Source organism: Mchenga conophoros, linkage group LG10, assembly GCF_057382185.1.
Source record: "Mchenga conophoros isolate Kocher_MC1m ecotype Shallow Benthic linkage group LG10, M_conophoros_male_GT1.1, whole genome shotgun sequence".
In the NCBI taxonomy this organism is placed as follows: domain Eukaryota; kingdom Metazoa; phylum Chordata; class Actinopteri; order Cichliformes; family Cichlidae; genus Mchenga; species Mchenga conophoros.
In genome coordinates, this window is record NC_140535.1 from 19211179 (window position 1) to 19231455 (window position 20277).

Here is a 20277-nt window from a genome sequence, read left to right on the forward strand (position 1 = left end):
GTCCCTTTTTATTTAAAATTTTCTATCATTTGTTTAAATTTTGTTGCCAACCTTCTTGTCACGTGTCTGCTAATCAGGAAGAATTCAATGGGGAGAATTCATAAGTAGCATATTTACAGTGGGGGAAATAATCATTTGGTCCTCTGATAATTTTTTAAGTTGGTTCACTCACAAAGAAATGAACAACTTTTATGGTTCGTTTCATTTTAATAGAGAAAGACAAAAAACTAAAAATACTGAAGAAAAACTTTCAAATTCTAAAGTGATTTGAATGTCATTAAGTGAAATATGTATTTGTGAACTGGATACGGTGGACTGGCATGTCTATTACACATTTGTCGGTGATACTGCGTTGCTCAAGAGGGATTTTGGCTCATTCCTCTTTACAGACACTTTCTACAGACAATCCTATAGCTGACACTTGGCAACTCCAAGATTTCAGTTCCCTCCACAGATTTTCTATAGAATTGAGGTCTGGAGAGTTGCTAGGCGAGACCTTAATGTACTTCCCCTTTAGCTACTCCTTTGTTACTTTGGTGGCCTGTTTTGAGTCAGTGTCATGTTGGAAGACCCATCCACAACCCATGTTCATCAGTGTTCTGGCTCAGGGAAGGTTCTCATCCGTGATTTTATGCTACGTGGCCCTGTCAATTGGCCCCTCAATGCAGAGAAGTTGTTCCATACCAGAAAAACAGTCCCAATGCATAATGTTTCCACCTCCATAAATGACTGAGGGGGTCTGTGTTTTTTGAGTCAGACTCAGCATTTCACATGATGTCAAAAAGGTTGATTCTGGTTTCTTCTGACCACAGCACTTTCTACCAAGCCTTCTCTGAATCATTTAAATGTCCACTGACAAACTGAGTTGGGCCTGTATCTGCCTTCATGAGCAGTGGAACCTTGTGGGCAATCCAAAATTACATACTGTGTTATGAGGGGTGTATTTCCCACTTAAAGAACATTAATAAGATTTAGGCTGATCCACAAACTTCCTCATGATCGTCCTCACACCATAGGGCAAGACATACATATGGTCATTTTCAGGCTATATATATACATATATATACACATATACACACACACACACACACACACACACACACACACACACACACACATATATATATATATATATATATATATATATATATATATATATATATATATATATATATATATATATATATGTGTGTGTGTGTGTGTGTGTGTGTGTGTGTGTGTGTGTGTGTGTGTACCCAAGTGTCTGGCATAACAAAACCAATTCAATCGAACAGAAGGTTGTTTAAAAAAAAGGTCACACAGCCACCATGGCACTCTGCAAACATGCGTGTTTTTACAAGAAGCACTCCATCTAACACCCTGTGTCAACACTTATCTATTCTGTTTTCCTCCCCAAAGGAGGTAGGCTTCACTCACTCAGCCAGAGACAAACTGACAGCACTGTAAGCTGTCACAGCACATTTACACACTTTGCACTCATTCAAAGTTTGGCTTCAATACATTTTGGGAATTGTTGTGCTACCTCAAACCCATCAAAATGACACTTCCAGAGTAAACCTGAAAAATATATTACTTTGAAGCACCCCAAACCTAGTTTTGAAAAACAATCTAAAACTTCAAGAAGTTTTTCAGCAGTTCAGGTTCATAGTTTTTGCTGCCACTTGCATCCTGAAAGCAAATCAATCAGCAAGATTTTTTTTATCCAATGAAATCACTCTGGTACATGGAAAGTTTCTGACTGTGCAAACAGTGAGGATTGATTTAAACTGAATGCATCTCCCCATTCATGCATGTCTTATTACCAAATTAACACAGTGGCACTGTCACTCACAAAACAATAGAAATTATGGTAATGATGCATTCAAATTCAAACCTTGTGACTGTTTTCCTAAAGCTGCAGAGTCAAGTTTATCCACAAAAGAAAACATATTTTTTGTGTTATTTAATGGGATTTGGCAAGCTGGTGGAACCCAGTGTGTCTTTTGTAGTTCATTTATCACACTGGAAACAATACTGTCATCAATGAGTTTCTATGTATAAAATTAATGAGTAACAGATAACAGAATACTGTGGGTCTTTAGACAGAGACAGAAAACTGGGCTCAGATGGCTAGAAACTCTCCCCTGTGACATGCACACTGGCACAAAAGAAATACAGCTTACACACACACACACAGAAACGCACAATCATACACACAAAGGCAAATTATTTTTATACAGCTGTATGTTGCGGTTGTGGCGTCATCTCTATTGACTCACTGCAACAGACCCAACAAAGCTGTAACCAATTAATCCATTGATTAAATGACCACACAGAGTCTCTTTTCTCTCTGACACATACACACATTATTTGTAGATACAGCTCTTGCATGTGTATTGTAATCTGCTAAAAAGTAAATTAACTGAGTATAATTTTGAACCTGCACTGACAGCATTAACATCAGTGGTACTTTAAAACATTCACAATGACTCACTCTGACTCACTGTTACAGGTACACAACATTTTGCAGTCAAACAGTTAAGCTTCCCGAGTGAGGGAACTGACGCAGAAGTATCTCAGTTGAATTCTTGAAATATTAAGGGACGGTGCCTCAGTGCTTCCTTTATTACCTCCTTTAGTGTAGTATACACGTGGCTATCCTTTATGAAAGGAAAGAAGATAATTACATCACATACCCGTCCGACTGTTCGTGAAAAAGATCAATGAAACTGACAAAGTGATGCAGATCATTTAAATGTTATTTATAGATGCATTTTCCATTTCCATTAACTGTTTTGAACTTTCATCAGCAGCTGAACTATGAACATTGCACTGTGTAGCATGTAATGCTGCTTCTTATGCTTTTTGCATGAAAAACACAGATTTCTATGAGCTTTTGTGACCTATAATAATTGATCAAGGTGTGTCTAAGGTTTCGGGGTGGGGTTAAGCTAAATGATGGAATTCTACTTTGGTTCTAAAAATCCTAAACAGAGAGTCATGCATAATTACACACACATGCAATTAAAAAACTAAAATTATATATATATATATATATATATATATATATATATATATATAATATTGCACTGCTTGTTTTCTTTTGTATGCAAATGAGGTTAGCAAAGAGGTTAAGTAAGATGCATATTTTGTAATCGATCTTCTGAACATTGTATTCAATATGGCATGTCTTATGTGTCTAGTGTACGTGACATTTTCCACCAACATCAAAGGAAAATTGATTATGAAAAGGAGGGAAATTCTTTTGACTATTCGACCATACCTATGCTTGAGAATCCCTGTGTTGGATACAGTTTACATAGTAATGAGTTTTTGAGGATCAGCGTCTCGCTAATAGGATCAATATTAGTCCCCTCACCCTGTTTCAGCCCCCTCCATTTCCCTACATAATGTCAATATTATAGCCATAATGCATAGAGGAATATTCAGAGGATTAGAGGACGCCACATGGAAATTCCCCTAACATTTACCAACAAGGTGAACATGCAGCAGCATATTATTAGTGAAATCTTTCTATTATAATCTTGATCACTGAGATCCTGCTGCATTACCTATAGGCTCCTGGTTTCAGAACACTTTACTGACATTTCTTTGAATCTGAAAAGTTGTCCTTGTAACAGCTGAAATTTTCCTTTTGTTGTTTATTAGAACACTCACTACTTAATCTAGGGCAGAGATGGCAAAGACTTCACATTTTTTCCTACTAGATTTGAATAAAACATTTTACCTCTTCAATAATTCTTTAATATAAGCGTCAAGCAATGCTTGTACTGAGAATGCATGGGGACAAACTTGACAGCCAAAACTGAAATACATCAAACTTACCATTTATGTATTTATTTTTCTTTGATTATATTTGTATTCTTCAGAGACATTTGAGTGATTATTCTAATTTTCAAATGTGTCCATTATATTAGTATAAATTGATCATTCATTTAAAAATAGATTGTCTGAATATTTACTATAGAGCATTTTTATACAGAAGCTCTGTGAAAAGTAAAGGGAGAGTTTGACAAGGATCTGCGAGCTGATATTCAGTTGTCAGACTTCTTTTAAGAAATTCTTAAAAATGCATATGAAATTCAAATGTGTAAATGTTTAAATACGATTTTTTGCATATACAGACACACGTGTGTAAAAAGAAGTGCACAAAAAAGTTAAAAGGTTGCAATACAAATCTGAAAAAATGCAGAAAACTAAAGTTCCCGCATATTGCAACTTAGTCTATTTACAGATCTTCTACCAGATATGTGAAGAAATATATACAGCCTTCTGTGGCCTCAGGGGAACTGTGATAAATTTGATAAATCGCCTGATAAATTTAAGGCAGTGACAGTTGGGACTCCAGACTGAGCCTGAAAATGACCAAATCTTTGATTACTAGACCACTGTGGCCCACTTCTCATTTTACTTGAGTCTCCAGGGGTTTGCCAGTTGCTGGTTCCAAAAGTCATGCATCCATTTTTCATAAAAACCTCAAGTCAAGGTTTGCTACAAATAACAGGTTTTGTCTTTATTCGTATTACTACTTTAAGCACAAAGAAATGTTTAATCACCAGAATGGTCACTTTTAGTCACAACTGCAGCGCTGTCTTGTTTAAACTCTAAAATATCTTGTCCTTTTCTTTGAAAGGACAAAATTAAACATTGACCTAACAAATATTTCATGTGCATTTTAGGAGCTATATGAAAATGTTAATTACATTCTTTGTTGATCAAATCATGCATTAAATGAACTTTGCATTGTGTATACCATTGTGCACACTCACAAAGTCTGATTAGTTTATAGAGTTTGGCTAATAGCATTGATAGCTGCAGTAGCCTTGCTTTTTTTTTTCAATGCTAGCACCCAAATCCAGATGCAGAATATGGTACACCTAGCTTTTGTAATGTAATTATACTCCAGTTTATCCTGACAAAGCCTAACATACGGCAACTTTTTTTTCTTGTTGTATTAAAGTATTGCAGAACAGCACATTTAAAACAACTGTCATCTGTTTACAACTTTCTTGCACAAAGTAAGATAGAGAGATGGAGGCTCAACCATCAGCCCTGCTGACTGCCATTGTAGAATTAAAATTGTACACTTAATTAACTAGTATTTCTGGCACTGACTGGCAAGGATAGCATTTAAACCTTGAGTCAACCAGTTGCACACATCCCTAGTCAAAAATTTTTTGTTCTATGCTTATTTTTCCTGCTAGCCAAAACTAATAACCTATCTCACATCATAAAGAACTGTAGATTAATCTTGCTAACTAAGCTTGCTATTCATGGGTATCATTAGCTGATTCTCAACCTTTCCTTCACAAACCCCCCCCCCCACAAAAAACGATGGCCACAATACTTCTTGGGTCCAAGACAGTAGCCAACAATCTAATGTTTGACAGCATGGTGGGGGTACGTCTGTCTTCTAGAAACAGCGTATGACTCAAGGCTATATAAGCGCCATTACCAAAACAAGATTGTTTTTTCTTGTTTCTATTTTGATTCTCTCTCAAAGCATCCATCACAACTCTGACATTATTTATAGGAGTTCAATGCCAAATTAGTGGCGCACCTTAAAAATGCACTCATCCCAATCCAATTAAACTGCATAAAAATGAAATATCTACTGACTGATACATAAATCAGCATGTTTTAACACGCAATTAGAATTTATCCCCGCACACAAACAGATATATTATAATATAACAGTATATTGGCATAGAAGTAAAATTATTCAATTAATCGCAGACAATATGCTTTCACAAAATATTTTATACACATTCACTGACTTTAATTTCTCATGCATTTCTAAGCAAATTTAATAAACAACAACAGGCTATCTGGGCATAATTTCATAAGCCCAGTATGTTTAAAACCCTCCACTGATCCAATATCTAATAGAGAGCTTATGGTGAACCTCTGTCAGGGTTGTTATTATCTCAATAAATCCTATTTCCAAATTGAAATCCAAATACTCCTCAAACATTTAGCCAGCATCAGTTTTTTTTTTAACTCTACACCTTTTCAGCTTAACATTTAAATACATATCATCAAAAGCAATCAAATATAACTGCTGTGAATAGAACATGTGAATAGCTCAGAGGAGTATCAGGTAGAAGCTGCATGCTGTTACGCGAGATACAGTTCATTTCTTTGTTCTCTGTCATACAGCTCGTATCTGTGTAATATCTGTTGTTCTGTTTAATCCCAGCTCGTTAATGAAATGCCTGAAGCGCATTTATGAGGGGCCATTCTTTCTTTCATCATTCCTTTCCACTCCACTAGTACCACATCACACACTACCTCACCTGTTTTTGGATTAATAGAGAAGAAATTCTGCGGGTTGCCGGCAGTAATACGATAACTCAGACGACTGGGTATAGCAGTGAGATCGGGGTCTTGCGCCTGAATACGAATGACTGACACATCCTTTGGAGAGTTTTCCATGATAGTCGGGTGGTAGATAGGATCTGAGGTGAGGGGAGCATTATCATTGACATCTTCTACCTGAGCAGAGACAAAGAAGAAAAGAAGACATGAAACAACAAAGCAAAAAGAGGAGAAAAAGAGGAGAAAAAGGCAATAAATATTCATCATTTGAGTTGGATCTTTGAATGGCAACAAATACATGGATAGTAGCCCTCTGAATTTGCACGCACTGTAATATTGTTCTGTTGTGATTTTAGTATCTTTGTTAATCAGTCTGGGTCTGGGTTGATATGTTATCACAAAATGGAAATATATTTGCCAGAAAATGTCAAAGATGTCACATTCCAAATTAATTTCCCTTCTAACAGCATAGATCTAGAATATTTATGGCAAGCAGTGGGTTGATTGAGCATTTGCTGGAAGGCACAGAGAGCCAAGACAGTTCAGCCGGTGAACAGAAGCACCTGTGCCTGATTAATCTCCCCATTTTTCCATGTGATGAATAGGCCGGGAGTAAAGCACCCACTCACATAACCACACGTGGATATCCTGAAGCCAGAAAAGGCTGCTTGTCTTTTTTTCCCTTTTATACACAGCTGAACTCTTCCCCAAAGGGGGAGCAGTGATGTAGCAACTATGTGTGTATTTGAGTGTTTAGACGGTGGAAAAACTTAAGGGCAAATAAATTAGAAAAAACTTGAAGCAGAGAATTCCCATACAGTGTATCTCTTGCTTACAGACTGAGTGCTGAGTACAGAAATCAAGAGAGTAACACACTCGTTTGGCATCATACTGTTTGGATGTAATGCTTTACAAGAATTTTATAGTATAAACATCAAAATTACCCTGGAGGGTAACGTTGACTGGCTGTAAACTTTTATCAGTGACTGCCATTGAAAAATAAGCTACTTTTACAGTTAAAAAAGCTGAAAAGTTTATAACCTGACATAATTTTAATGTAGTTAACGAGAAGTTACGCATAAAAAGTGCATAACTGTACCCTGCATAACTAAATATGATTTTTCCATGTACAATAAATACACAGATAAACTTGAAATGACCTAAAACTGGTATACTTTCAATTAAAATGCGATCGGATATGCTGGAAGTGAAATTAAGGGAGTAACACACTGGCAAACCATATTTTGAATATAAAACAATCTTACCCTGTAGACTTCTTGTCTACAGAAGCTCAGTAATGGCTAAGACTGCTGTACCAGTCATCTAATGGCACTTGGCATACAAAGATCACTTGAACTTTGTTTTTTTGTTTTGTATCTACACTCACTGGCCCTTTGTACATCTATTCAGCTGCTCATTAATGAAAATATCCAATCAGCCATGGCATAAACATGGCAGCAATTCAATGCATTAAGGCATGTAGACAAGGTCAAAATGATATGCTGACAGGAAGGAAACAGTAACTCAAATAACCACTCCATACAGCAAAGAAGGATACAAGAACATCTCTGAATGCACAACAGGTTGAACGCCGAAGCAGATTCTTTTCTAAATGTACTTGTATATTGTTCACATGTTGAAATAAATTACCAATCAATCAATCAATCAGATGGACTACAGCAGCAGAAGACCACACTGGGGCCCTTCCAGCCATGTAAGAAACAGAAACTGAGGCTACAGTCCGTATGGCCTCACCAGGGTCAGAATTTGGCTTAAAAAACATGAAAGCATACGCCCCTGCTTTGTGTCAACAGCTTAGACTGCTGGTGTCACGGTTTGGAGATATTTCCTTTGTATATCTTGGGCCACAAACAGAGCATAGTTTAATCACCACATAGTTTAACCACCACTGCCTTTCTGAGTATTGATGATGACTGATGATGATCCCTTTATGATCACAGTGATCACATCTTCTGCCATGTCACAAAGCTCAAATCATCTCATACTGGTTTCTTGGACATGACATGAGTTTACTGTACTCAAATGCCCTGCACAGTCACCAGCTCTCAGTCCAATAGAGCATTGTTGATTCTGTCTCCAAGAAATAAGGCAGTTCTGACGACAAAAAGACATCCAAACTGTTACCAGCAGCATGTACCAGGTGTATTTAGTAATAGCGCACTTTGGGGACATCCATTTAAGGCTTAAAATTACAAGGGAAAATTATCTGCTTGTTATGTTCAATGCTATAAAAGTCTGTGGGTAAATGTATTTAACATAATGATTCAATAGGCAGTGGATTCTATACCTGGATGAAGACTTCAACAGAAGCTGACAGAGGTGGAACCCCCCTGTCCATGGCACAGACAGTCAGCCAGTAGGAGTCTTTGGTCTCACAGTCCAGGATACCAGAAGTGTAAATCACCCCTGTTGAAGCAGAGAGAAAGATTAATGCAGTTTTTACCTGGCTTTGAATACTTATCTATTAAGGGTGTGTGTGTGTGTGTGTGTGTGTGTGTGTGTGTGTGTGTGTGTGTGTGTGTGTGCGCGAGAGAGAGAGAGAGAGAGAGTGCCAGAAAAAGAGAGAGAGAGAAACTGGCTGTTATCTGTAAAATACATTACAATCCTTAAAAGATCTCTTAGGAATGTCTTTGAATACTAAGTTTCCAGAGGCAAGCACACAAATTTAGACTAAAACTTTGTGTCCTGGCTTCAGTGACATTCACAGGCATTAGTGGTGCCACTGTAGTCACCTTCAGTGTTTCAGCTTCTCTACGGCTAATCACAACTGACCAAACTGCTCCCACTGCTATTTGCTTAGTGCTAAATGCACCCTGAGCTGCCCTACACCAATAAAGACACACACATATATATGCACACACAAAGACACCCAGACATTCACATATATTGACTGGCGTGTGCTTAGTGGCCTTAAGGAAAATGAGTAGCTGACAGTTTTGGTGACCTCTTCGGGGACAAAGAGAATATTTACAATGGTTGACACATGGACACAACTTAAAAAAAAAAGAAAATCCGTCATCCAGGACTTTTCACAAAACCATTTAAAAAAAGACACATGCACACACGGTCTACGGTTTTAGGGTTCATTTGTTTCTTTTCTATTCGCTCCCAAGAGTATGGCATTGTAGAAACACAACGGCATGTGTTACATTAGTGTGACATTGTATACATTGCAGAAATCCAAAAAAAAGAACACTAACACTCGCAGTATCATTTCTATCAGTAAAAAATAAAGACAAGTCAGACAGAAACACGCAGGCTGAAAAAACGTTTCAGCTCAGGAACACAAACTCTCACCAGATCTGCAAGCTCCTGTTAAATAAAGGCTCCTTTGAGACATAGAGAGCCTGCACAGCATGAGCATGCACAGCATTTGTGCTTAGGTTTACATACATTTAAACCCAACAAGCTGTCACACAAGCTGAACTTGGGCAGGTGAGCAAGCTCAAATTTAATTTGTTTTTTTTATGTTTTTATTTCATGGTTATGATCTTCTTCATTATATAAGAATGGCTGCACAGGAGTATTGGCAGTTGGATGATCTAGCCTATTGTGATGCTAAATTCCTAATCATTAAAAAACTCTATAGCCACAACCATTTACAGTACATTGCAAAAATCCAGATTTTTTTCCTATTTCTAAAGGACATAACATTCAGATACTGTTGATGCCTTGTAGATGTTTCTTTTGTCCTCCACTTGTCCATTTTTTAAGGAAACACTGAACACCATACTGAAATATGCCAAGTTTTCAGCTAAAAGCTATTTAGTAATTACATTGTTGGTGCAGAAAACACTATTTCATGGCTGTGAAAATGTGTAATCGATGGCATTTTTATGTAGATTAAACTAAAGAAATTGGAACAAATGATGTATTTTTGCATCATTATTTAAAAAGTTCCTAAAGATACAATTTAAACTTGGTTCTTTAGTAAGTTGTCTAATGTTTAAACCCAACACTAGTTCATCGCTTGAGCTGGGTGCCTTTTTAAGGCTTATTAAGTCGTAGCCCAGTGTTAAGTAGTTTAACAGACAAGAATAAACATTGCTCTGAAAATGGTCACAGGGACTGGGCTGAAAGTGAGTGAAAAAGCAGCCAACGTCCAAAGAAAAAATTTGAAAGACCTTCGGAAAGTCTGCATAACTGTTGATTAAGACAACTTTAAAAACTATAGGTCTGGCTCCTTGGAAGCAAAATATAAAGGCATGAGGGGTGGCCAAAGACTTTGCACAGTACCGTAGGTACCATAAAAGAAAAGCTGCTGCTTTATAGATAACTAAAGAAGTGCTAGGAAAAGGTGATCTACTGTGCTCATTTCCAGCTCCATGTTTTAATCTCAGACTTTACTAAAGTAGCAGTACATTAACTCACATTTCCTTATTTATCTTATGCTGTGCCTTGATGCAGCCCTTCAATTTATCTACGGTACTTTCTGAGACAAAGTGTTTTGGCTTCCCAGCTTCCTGCTGCCCCTTAGAAAATATGGTCTGAAACACAAGTAGTGGTTCTCTCAGATGGCTATACTTACGATAATTTCTTTTCTTTTCTTGCACAGACCAAAGAGCAGAAACACCTCTTTAAACCCTTTTAAGTGCATCAGATCATCCGTACATAATCTGAATATAAGCTCATTATTTATATATATGTACATACACATGTGTATATATATATATATATATATATATATATATATACACATATATATATATATATAGCAGAAATTTTGGCTTTTGGGGCAAAAATGAGGCTAAACTGGGTATCATTTCACTTAACCAAATGAAAAAATGAACGCCTCTAGTCAAAACTCTAAGAGGAACTCTAGGAATTCCAACCCCTGGAGTATCATGCTCAATGCTACAACAAAGTACTCAAAGAAACCCGAGAACAAGTTTGACATCAGTTCTTCTTTCTCAATATGCTGAAAAAGACAGCGATTTATCTTTTCAGACATATTTAATAATTGTTTGTGGTGTTGGAGGAAAGAAAGCTTGTCATACGGCAGATCTGTTGCATAACTTTGCCTTCAATTCATCCACAAGATCTGCATCCCCAGGTACACACAAATAAATCAGACTATGCCAGAAAGTGGCAGTATGTCTGATTATGACTAAGCCGCTGCCCAGGACACACACAATGCATAGTAAAAGTGTTTGCTAAGATACACCCTTACCCTGTCGTCCTTGACCATGTCCTTTTCAAACCTCATCTCTGTCAGACAGCTTGACAGAGAGACAAGGAAAACAGAGCTGGCTGTTTCCAAAGCTCTTTGAACTTTAAGACCGACAGGCACTATTCAGTGAATTCAATATAAATCTGACTCGACAGCATCCATTCTCACCATAAATAACACACTTCAAATAGTGAACAAAAAAAATTGAAGGGTCACAGCACATTTTCTAATCTGGAACTTCAGCGTTTGGTTGGGTTTACATTCATCTGCCACGTCTATTCACCATCCCCATTCTTGAGAAACAGGTTTTGTGATCCCATTTTTTAATTAATGTCTCCATATCAAATAATTGATCCTAAGATTGATGACAAAATATTGTGTGCATTTCTCTATTGAGACACAACTGAATAGCTCTGAATGTGCTATAAAAGAGGACATCAGAAAAATATATGGCCTATTCATTTTAATAAATGAAGACTGAGTGCTTTTTAAAAGTGTTTGCTTGTAACTTAAAGAATGCCTTATCCTGACTGTGACAAATCCTGGAGCTTGCAAACCCACTAATAGAGGAGCAGTGGCGTTTGACAGCTGTCCAATGAGAAATTGCAGGGCTTGCTTTCCACCCAAACCAATGACAGGAATACAAATTTTTGTTCAAAGTGCAGGGGAGCTAAGGTTTAAAGCCAGAGAAGATCCGTCTTCTTTTCTGTTAGCCCATGTGTTTTCCACCCACGTATGACTGAGTCATTTAAACATCTAAATATCAAACGCGGGAAAAGAGGGCACTCATTAACAGCAGCTATGACTGACAATAGGGGTGTCATGGGCTATGCATGATGCATCAAAGAGCTGATTTACAAACTACAAGTGAGGGTGGGAGTAAGGGGTGCATTAGCTGAGACGGGTTAAACAAAAGAGAGTTCTCATTCTTTCTATTTTTCTCTCTGTCCCTTTCACTCTCACTCACTGTCCATCTCACTCTCTCATCACATATTTAGTTCTGGCACTAAGAGCCACAGATTGACAAGCAGCAAGAGCAAAGCCACTCAACATGGCAGCTAAATGCATGGTGGGAGTACAAAGCAGTGCTACTCTGTCCGTGCCTGACAACGCTGACTTCTACACGATAAAATGAAGCACTTGATGATAAGGGAAAACTTGGCATGTTCTTACTGTATCGTGTCCTTCGATAGTAAAATGCATTAGCATTTCACATGCTTAGGGAAAAAAACTCTAAGTTAAAAAAAGAAAAACTTTCCAGAAGACATTAAAATATATATATATAGGTCTGGGAGGAAGAAAGCTGTATTTTCTTTTGACACTTTTTATGTACTCCTATGTACTCCCCTGCATGCTTTTCCTTCCTCTCTTCGCTTCACTTCCACTTCCCTCTCCCTTCACTTTCTGCTCTAACAAGCAGTCTGATTTCCCCTGGAAAATCTACACTCAGTAAACGTTCTCACTGGCTCTGATGCTCCTTACTGAGGTATTAATACTCCAGGGAATAAAAACCCCAAATACTATTACAGGCATTTGTATGGATCAGTACATGCACTGTAAAACTGTTTTGCTGATGAGTACACAGCATACATAGAGTATGCAAATATATAAATGTAGCTGTTTAAAGCTTGCAATTACAAAAATTAACCATTTTATTTAATGCACAGTTTTCTAATAGCATGATGATCACAACATGATCATCGCCTGTCCTTGTTGTATTGTTTACTTTTGCCACATCTGCTTAGACAGTGATTGGTGGCTTTTATTTAAAACTATTCATGTATGCAGTGAATGGTTTGACAGGCAATACTAACTCTGGGAAACTAGGTTTCCTATTCAAAATTAAAATATGGATGTGTCAAATAAAATATAAACAACAGCGATAACTGCAAAAGCTGTATATTTATTTTAAAATGGGATTAGAAAAAAACTGCCATGTGAAGAAGAAAGAGAACGCGAAGGCTCACTACCTGCAAGTATATTAAGTCTCATTCACTATATGTAGGGAAGAGCAAATGAGGGTCTGGTTTCAGCATGAAGGTTCAGCATTTCAGCACCATGGACAGACACTGAACTGTTAGGTTTAAAAGCTTCAGTATGATGGACAAAAGCAGAGACTGCAATGATGCAATCATGACTGGTGGAAAAGAAAGAGTTCTTAGTCACACTTTTTCAGGTTTTCATGAAAAAGTATTGATGACAGTAGCTATAAATGTTTAAGCATACATCCATGTGCCCACAACACAGCTGTTTATCTGATTTAACAAAAAAAAAAAAAGCAAATTGTAAGATCTTATTGATGTGCTCATGTTATTAATTTTCAAGTTTTACATTTAATGACATGCACCTTTTTGGGGAAGGGGGAGGCACTGTGGATGTTTTGTGCATTTGTATCTGCGCTATCTTCAGTAGTTAGCCCCTAACATTCAGACAATACTCACAGTTAAGACTAAAATTTAAGTTGCACAGCTATAGTACATGACCCAATATGCACTAAAATGAGGCGTCCTATTTTCACATTTGGTATTTGATTCATTTTATCCCTGGGTGAGTGAGTCATGGCTTCTTGTTTGGATCAACATGTCTTCAGCAGCAGTTTCACACTGCAGGAAAGTTGGAGTGTGCATGCTTATTTTGGGTCAGGCCTCCTTAAATAAGTCATAGTGATTTCTCCGTACTTGGGAAGGACGGGGCTGTTGTGCAGGAGAGCCTTGATCAATGTTAGCCGCTCAGCACTGGATGAGTTGTACAGAGCGGCCTGAGGCCCAGCCAATGTGGCTGCCATGCTGCCCTCATTACAGTAATGATCTCCCAGTACACAGCTCCCACGTGAGGCCCCATTAACACAGTGACTGTCGCTATACCTCGCACGCTCTTTGAATTTCTTTCTGTAACAAACATTTTCACATTGACTCAAGAACTGACAAGTGGCCATACTTTCTCTACAAATTACAATTAAACAAATCAAATAAAAACCTAGGCAAGCCATCTTGAAAGGCATGTGAAAATATTTCCTATGCAAAAACTTAGATGTTGATATTCTAAGCATGGCACTATGGGTTATTGGATTTTCACTTTACATAAATAGGCTTAGAAATTGATCTTGTGTCACACCTGTGTCTTCGTCAATCGTAAAAGTGCCCAGGCCGCTGCCACCTTGGATAGAGTACTTCAGCACGCCATCTCGTCCCTTGTCGTCATCTTTAGCGTTGACAGTCATGACACTTGTTCCTGCACGAGAGTTCTCCTTCACTGAGCCTCTCACAGCAAAGTCGGAGAAGTAAGGCGCATACAAATTCTCATTGACATCCACCACCTGAAGAAATGTAAGGGTGCACATTAATTATGACAGAAAAACTGTGTGATATTATCTGTAGTATGCAATTGTGTGGCATCAGTAGACCATCTGTATATTTCACTTTTGTACACGTTATTCCCTGTCTTGGAAGTTAAATGTACCGTGAGCTAAATGCTGTCACGCATTTAATCATCTATCTAACCGGTGTCATAAAAATGAGTGAAGAATTAAAGGAAGAAAGATCTAAAAAAATACAATTGGACATCTTGTCAACAACTGCAACCTTGAAAATAACCAACCAAATCATCAATGATAATGTAAATTGACAAAATTGATCATTGGATTTTTTTTCTGGACAGCACACAAGAGAGGTAAAGAAAAGAGTGCAGTGGGTGGAGAAAAGCCTCAGGGGTGATTTGCCAATGAAGAATAACAATAAGAGTTAAAGGGAAGGTTCACAAAATGGTAGCGAGACCTGTTTTGATGTATCGTTTGGAGACGGTGGCACTAACAAAAAGACTGGAACCTTAACACCCCAAATTATTGATAATAATGTAAGCTGACAAAATTGATTATTTGCATTTGGGAGGCAGGGCTGGAGGTGGCAGAGCTGAAGAGCACTGGGAGTATCCAGAATGGACAAGATTAGAAAAAAGCATGTCAAAGGAACGGGTCCGGTTAAGCAGTTTGGAGGCGAAGTCAGAGAGGCAGGACTGAGACTGTTTAGATGTGTGGAGAGAAGGGATGATGAAATTATTTTACAAAGGATGTTAGATATGGAGTTGCCAGTTAGGATCACACACAAGATTTATGGATGAAGTAAAGGAGGACATGTAGCGGATTGATGTGACAGGTGCTAGGGATAGGGTGAGATAGAGGCAGATGATCTGCTATGGTGATCCCTGAGATGTAGAATATTTGAGCATGTGTGCTACGCACCTCTACCTCCACAAACGTCTGGCTCCTAAGGCTGGGGATTCCTCTGTCTTCAGCAAGCAGCGTCAGGTTGAAAAACTGTTGTTTCTCAAAGTCCAACTCCTTTCTAATTCTCAATACCCCACTTATAGGACCGATCTATAAAAAAAAATTACATCATAAACAATCTATACTTCAATAAATGTAAAAATAAAAATCTTAACGTGTGCAAGATTCTGTTCACACTGTGTCATCACCTACCTCAAAAGTGCCATTAAAGTCATTGATTAAGGAATATCGAACTTGTCCTCCAGGTCCAATGTCTGGGTCCTGAGCCTGCACCCAGGTAATCACAGTCCCGGGCGGGAGATCCTCTAGTACTCGAGCACTATAGCTGGTAGGGATGAAAGCTGGAGCGCAATCATTGACATCCTCCAAGATTACACTTAGAGTAGTCACTGAGGACCTTCGAGTGCCTCTTTCAGCCATGTCTCTGACTTCAATCTTCAATATGAATATTGGAAATGTTTCTCTATCCAGCTGGCTAGCAACAAATACACTTCCAGTTTCACTGTCAATCCCAAACTGAAGAACACTGGTGAGCATTATATAGGAGAGCTGTCCATTCTGACCCATGTCTCTGTCAAATGCAGTGATGGTTATAACCTCCATGCCAATGGCTGAGTTTTCTGAAACAAGGGCAGAGTAGCTGTCCTGATAAAACTGAGGGTCATTGTCGTTTGTATCCTCAATGATCACTGTCAGTAATCTCCAACTGGACATCTGAGGAATGCCCTGATCATAGATGGTGATATTAAGGAAGTAACGATCCACTCGTTCACGGTCGAGTGGCCGCAGTATAGTTATCAGCCCACTCTCCATGTTTATATTGAAGCAGTTTTCTTTGTTACCATCAGAAATGGAAAAGAGAACGCGGCCATTAAAGCCTGTGTCACCATCTCGCGCTCGCACCTGAAATACACTGGCACCGGGAATGAGGTCTTCTCTCACGAGAATGCTTGTAGGCAAGGCTTCAAACTGTGGAGGCTGTTTGTTCGTAGAGAAAATATCTGTGTAGCTCTCATCTGGTCTCGGTCTAGCCATAGCAGATGCCTTTGAGAGCATTTTTTCTGCCAAAAGCTGGGCTACCCTTGTGTCCTTGCAGTTGAACCCTCTGGGGGGAATCCTACCCCTCACCACTGATATATTCACAAATGTGGGATCAGAGAACATCTCTCCATCTGTTGCAACAACTTTGAAGTTGAATACACCACTTTTTAAACTATCCACTGCTAACGATCTTTTCAGTGACAAAGCCCCAGAGTCTGGATTTAAGTTAAAATAATCTAACTCATTCCCAGAGAGTATCTTGTACTCAACTAGTCCTAGCTCGTCCATGTCAATTGCTGACAAGGTGACAACAGTCTGGTTGACAGGGAAATCACGGCTTATCATCCCTCTGCAAGAAACCTTCTCAAAAAGAGGCTGATTGTCGTTGATATTTATTACACGTATGGTGATATTAACCTCACTCTCCCTTCTGTAGGGTGAACCCCAGTCAGAGGCACGCACTGCGAAAGTGTAGATATCATCTGATGATTCAAAGTCCAGATCTCTAGTAATTCTCACCTCCCCTGTTTTCTGGTCTATGCTAAATGGAAGAGACTGTTCACCACTAATAGTGTGACTTACATACCCATTCTCCCCTTTATCATCATCCACAGCAGAGACCACAAGGACAACAGTACCTACAGGTACGCTCTCGTTGACGACAATATTGTAGAATGGCTTGTTGAACACTGGAGAGTTGTCATTAGCATCCTCGATTTGAATTTGGACACTTGTTCGCTGCTCACTTATCATATCAACTACCTCCATCACCATGAAATCCTGTGATATCCTTGTAAGCTGCCTGGTGGTCATAATAACTCCAGTCAAAGGGTTTATATCAAAGTACACTGGATCTGAAGGGTTGCTGAAGCTGTAATTGACTCTCAGAGGAGCCGGGGATATTTTCACCACCGCTATAACAGAGCCTGGGGGAGCGATTTCACTCAGCGTGACTATATAAACATCTTTTTCAAAACTCGCCATCACTGGGTCCGGTTTTGTAACCAACAACTGAACAATTTGGGTATTAGAAAACTTGGGAGGCATACCTCTGTCCTTGGCCTGAAATGTTAAGTTGCAGCCATAGGGGAATGTATCCCAGCTGACAGCTTCCGACGTTTTAACTCTGTACTCATTCCCAACAGGCGAACGATCAACCACAAACTGCTCGAAGGGATCCCCCTCAATGATGGACACCCACTCTATATCTCCGGATATTCCTTCATCTTTGTCCTCCACATTAATTACTGCATACACGGGATTCTTTTCTTCCCACGATGGAACAACAGCGACTGCCCTAAGAACGGGAGCAAATTCATTTACTCGCTGCACAGTTAGTACAAGCCTTGCTGTGCTGCTGATACCACTGTTCCCATAGAGTTTCATCCCTCTGTCAACCACCTGTACCTCCAGCTCAAATCGGTCCTGTTTGTCCATCCTTGGTCGACCAGTCAGGGTGATGACCCCGCTCGTCGGATGAACAGCAAAAAGATCTATTTTATTCTTGAAAAAGTAGTAAAACTCTCCATTCGAGCCTACGTCAGCATCTGTGGCTGTCACACGTCCTATGCTGGCACCCAGAGGGGCACTCTCAGAAACAACAAATGCGTAGGAAGTTGGGGAAAATAGAGGTCGAAGGTCATTTGTATCCAAGACCTTGATATAAACAGTGGTTAAAGCCTCTAGGCCTCCTGGGGCCGAGGCCTTAACTGTCAGAGTGTAATTATCCTGTACTTCCCGATTCAGTATAGCACCACTACCTCCATTAGTGCATATGCGGAGAAAACAAAAATCTCCCATTACAAAATCTTCAGCCTGAAAGATGCCTTCACTGTCTCCCAACACAATGGAGTATTTTATCTCAAAAGACCAAGGTGGCCCGAGAATGATGCCCATTTTGGCTTCACTTTTGGTATAGGTTCTTGCAGCAGAGTTCTCAAAAATGGACACATTATATGCAGGCTGAGTGAAGAGCAGCAAGCGTTGCCCTGCTCTAGAATCTGTCAGAAGCTGGGCACGGGTTGAGTGGAAACATATGAAGAGGAAGAAGAAAAAGAAAATAAAAAGGAAAGGAAGAGAGAAGCTGGGCAGGGGGTGCATATTTCCCCACCGATTGGGCTTCATCACTATCCCATCATCCAGTCACCCTGTATTTGGAAAGAATCACAATTAAAATAAAGGACTTGATTTTAGTTGGTCATTCAGTAGGAATGTGTGTTCTGCTGATAAAAAAAAAAACAACTTTGGATGATCAGGCACAAAAACATTTTAGAGGGAGTTATTATCACTACATTGATATGATGATGCTCACACTTTGCATTGAAACAATGAGAAAGGCTGTGAAGCAACGAATCAACTTCAAACCACAGCTCATTTGCACAGTCTCACAGAAACACATCATGTCATCTAAATAAAATAACAGGGGTCATAATAATAAAGACTCCTTTAACAGAGACAAGCAGGGCTGTGATATTTTCAGAAAGTAGAACATAATTACAACAAACACATCATTGTGAAAGCACAGACAACCAATTAAAAAACCAATTTAACAAGTGTCAGACAACAAAAAGGGCAAAATAATAAAAACAAAGAAGTTTAAAAATCTTTTCTTCTTCTGTTGCCTACAAATTTTTATTGCTGTTTTTTAACTATTGCTTTAGATACCGTGCCATTCACCTAAACCATAGGTCTCTACATGATCGTGACTCAACTTCGAGAAACACTGAAATATATCGGATCTATAGATAGGACTGTACCAGCAATAAATAAATAAATAAATAAATCTTCAATCACAATCCAGCGATTTAACATCAACATCCCTGCTGAGAGGCTATGCCGGGAGATCTGCACAATCGTGTCCTGCAGTAATCCAGTGAAACGCGTCTCTGCAAAATCCACGAGTTTATTAACTTACACTTTGTTGCTACAGTGTGTCGCTTAAGTACCGGTACTGCATACATTTGTACAGACTTCACTTACACATTGCAAAGTGACCTACCTTTAGATGAAACCGATGCAATCAGTGAAATTAAATCCTGTCCCATTCTCACTCAATAATTACAAAAAAGAAAAGAAAGAAAGGCAAAATGGCCGCTTATGGATGCGCGAAAAAAAGCCTTTAGATATATCCCGATAGGCAGTTATCTAGTACACTGCAGCTATCCTCGTAAAACTATATAGCTATTGCCCCCGTTCCATGCACCTGATAACTGTAAGCCTGAGTGCAGAGGGCTATCCCGGCTTGCATTTGCAATAGTTACAACCAAACTAAGATTAGATAAGTTCTACATTCGTTTTCTATAAGGTTAAAGTCCGAGAGAGATGTGAACCAGAGAAGATGTCGCTTATTGCAAGTTTGGAAGCGGCCAGCATCAGCTGTCGCCTGTGTGGGACCGGAGTGCGCTCACAGGCTGGAGGTGGTGGCGGGCAAGCGCCGATCTTTGCC

At 39.0% G+C, this 20277-nt stretch overlaps 1 protein-coding gene across 1 annotated transcript in view; it reads right to left on the reverse strand.

Annotated features, from left to right (window-relative positions):
• The window catches only part of fat3b (FAT atypical cadherin 3b), a 67569-nt gene extending 47354 nt beyond the window's left edge, over positions 1-20215 (reverse strand). Inside the window, exons 1-6 of the mRNA XM_085289121.1 lie at positions 19831-20215; positions 15984-18979; positions 15747-15881; positions 14624-14825; positions 8627-8745; positions 6297-6495 (exon numbers count right to left, since the gene is read on the reverse strand). Coding sequence (XP_085145247.1) covers positions 6297-6495; positions 8627-8745; positions 14624-14825; positions 15747-15881; positions 15984-18956 — 3628 coding nt within the window. The 5' untranslated portion in view covers positions 18957-18979; positions 19831-20215. The remainder of the gene's footprint in view (positions 1-6296; positions 6496-8626; positions 8746-14623; positions 14826-15746; positions 15882-15983; positions 18980-19830) is intronic.
• Between the last annotated feature and the right edge of the window lie 62 nt (positions 20216-20277).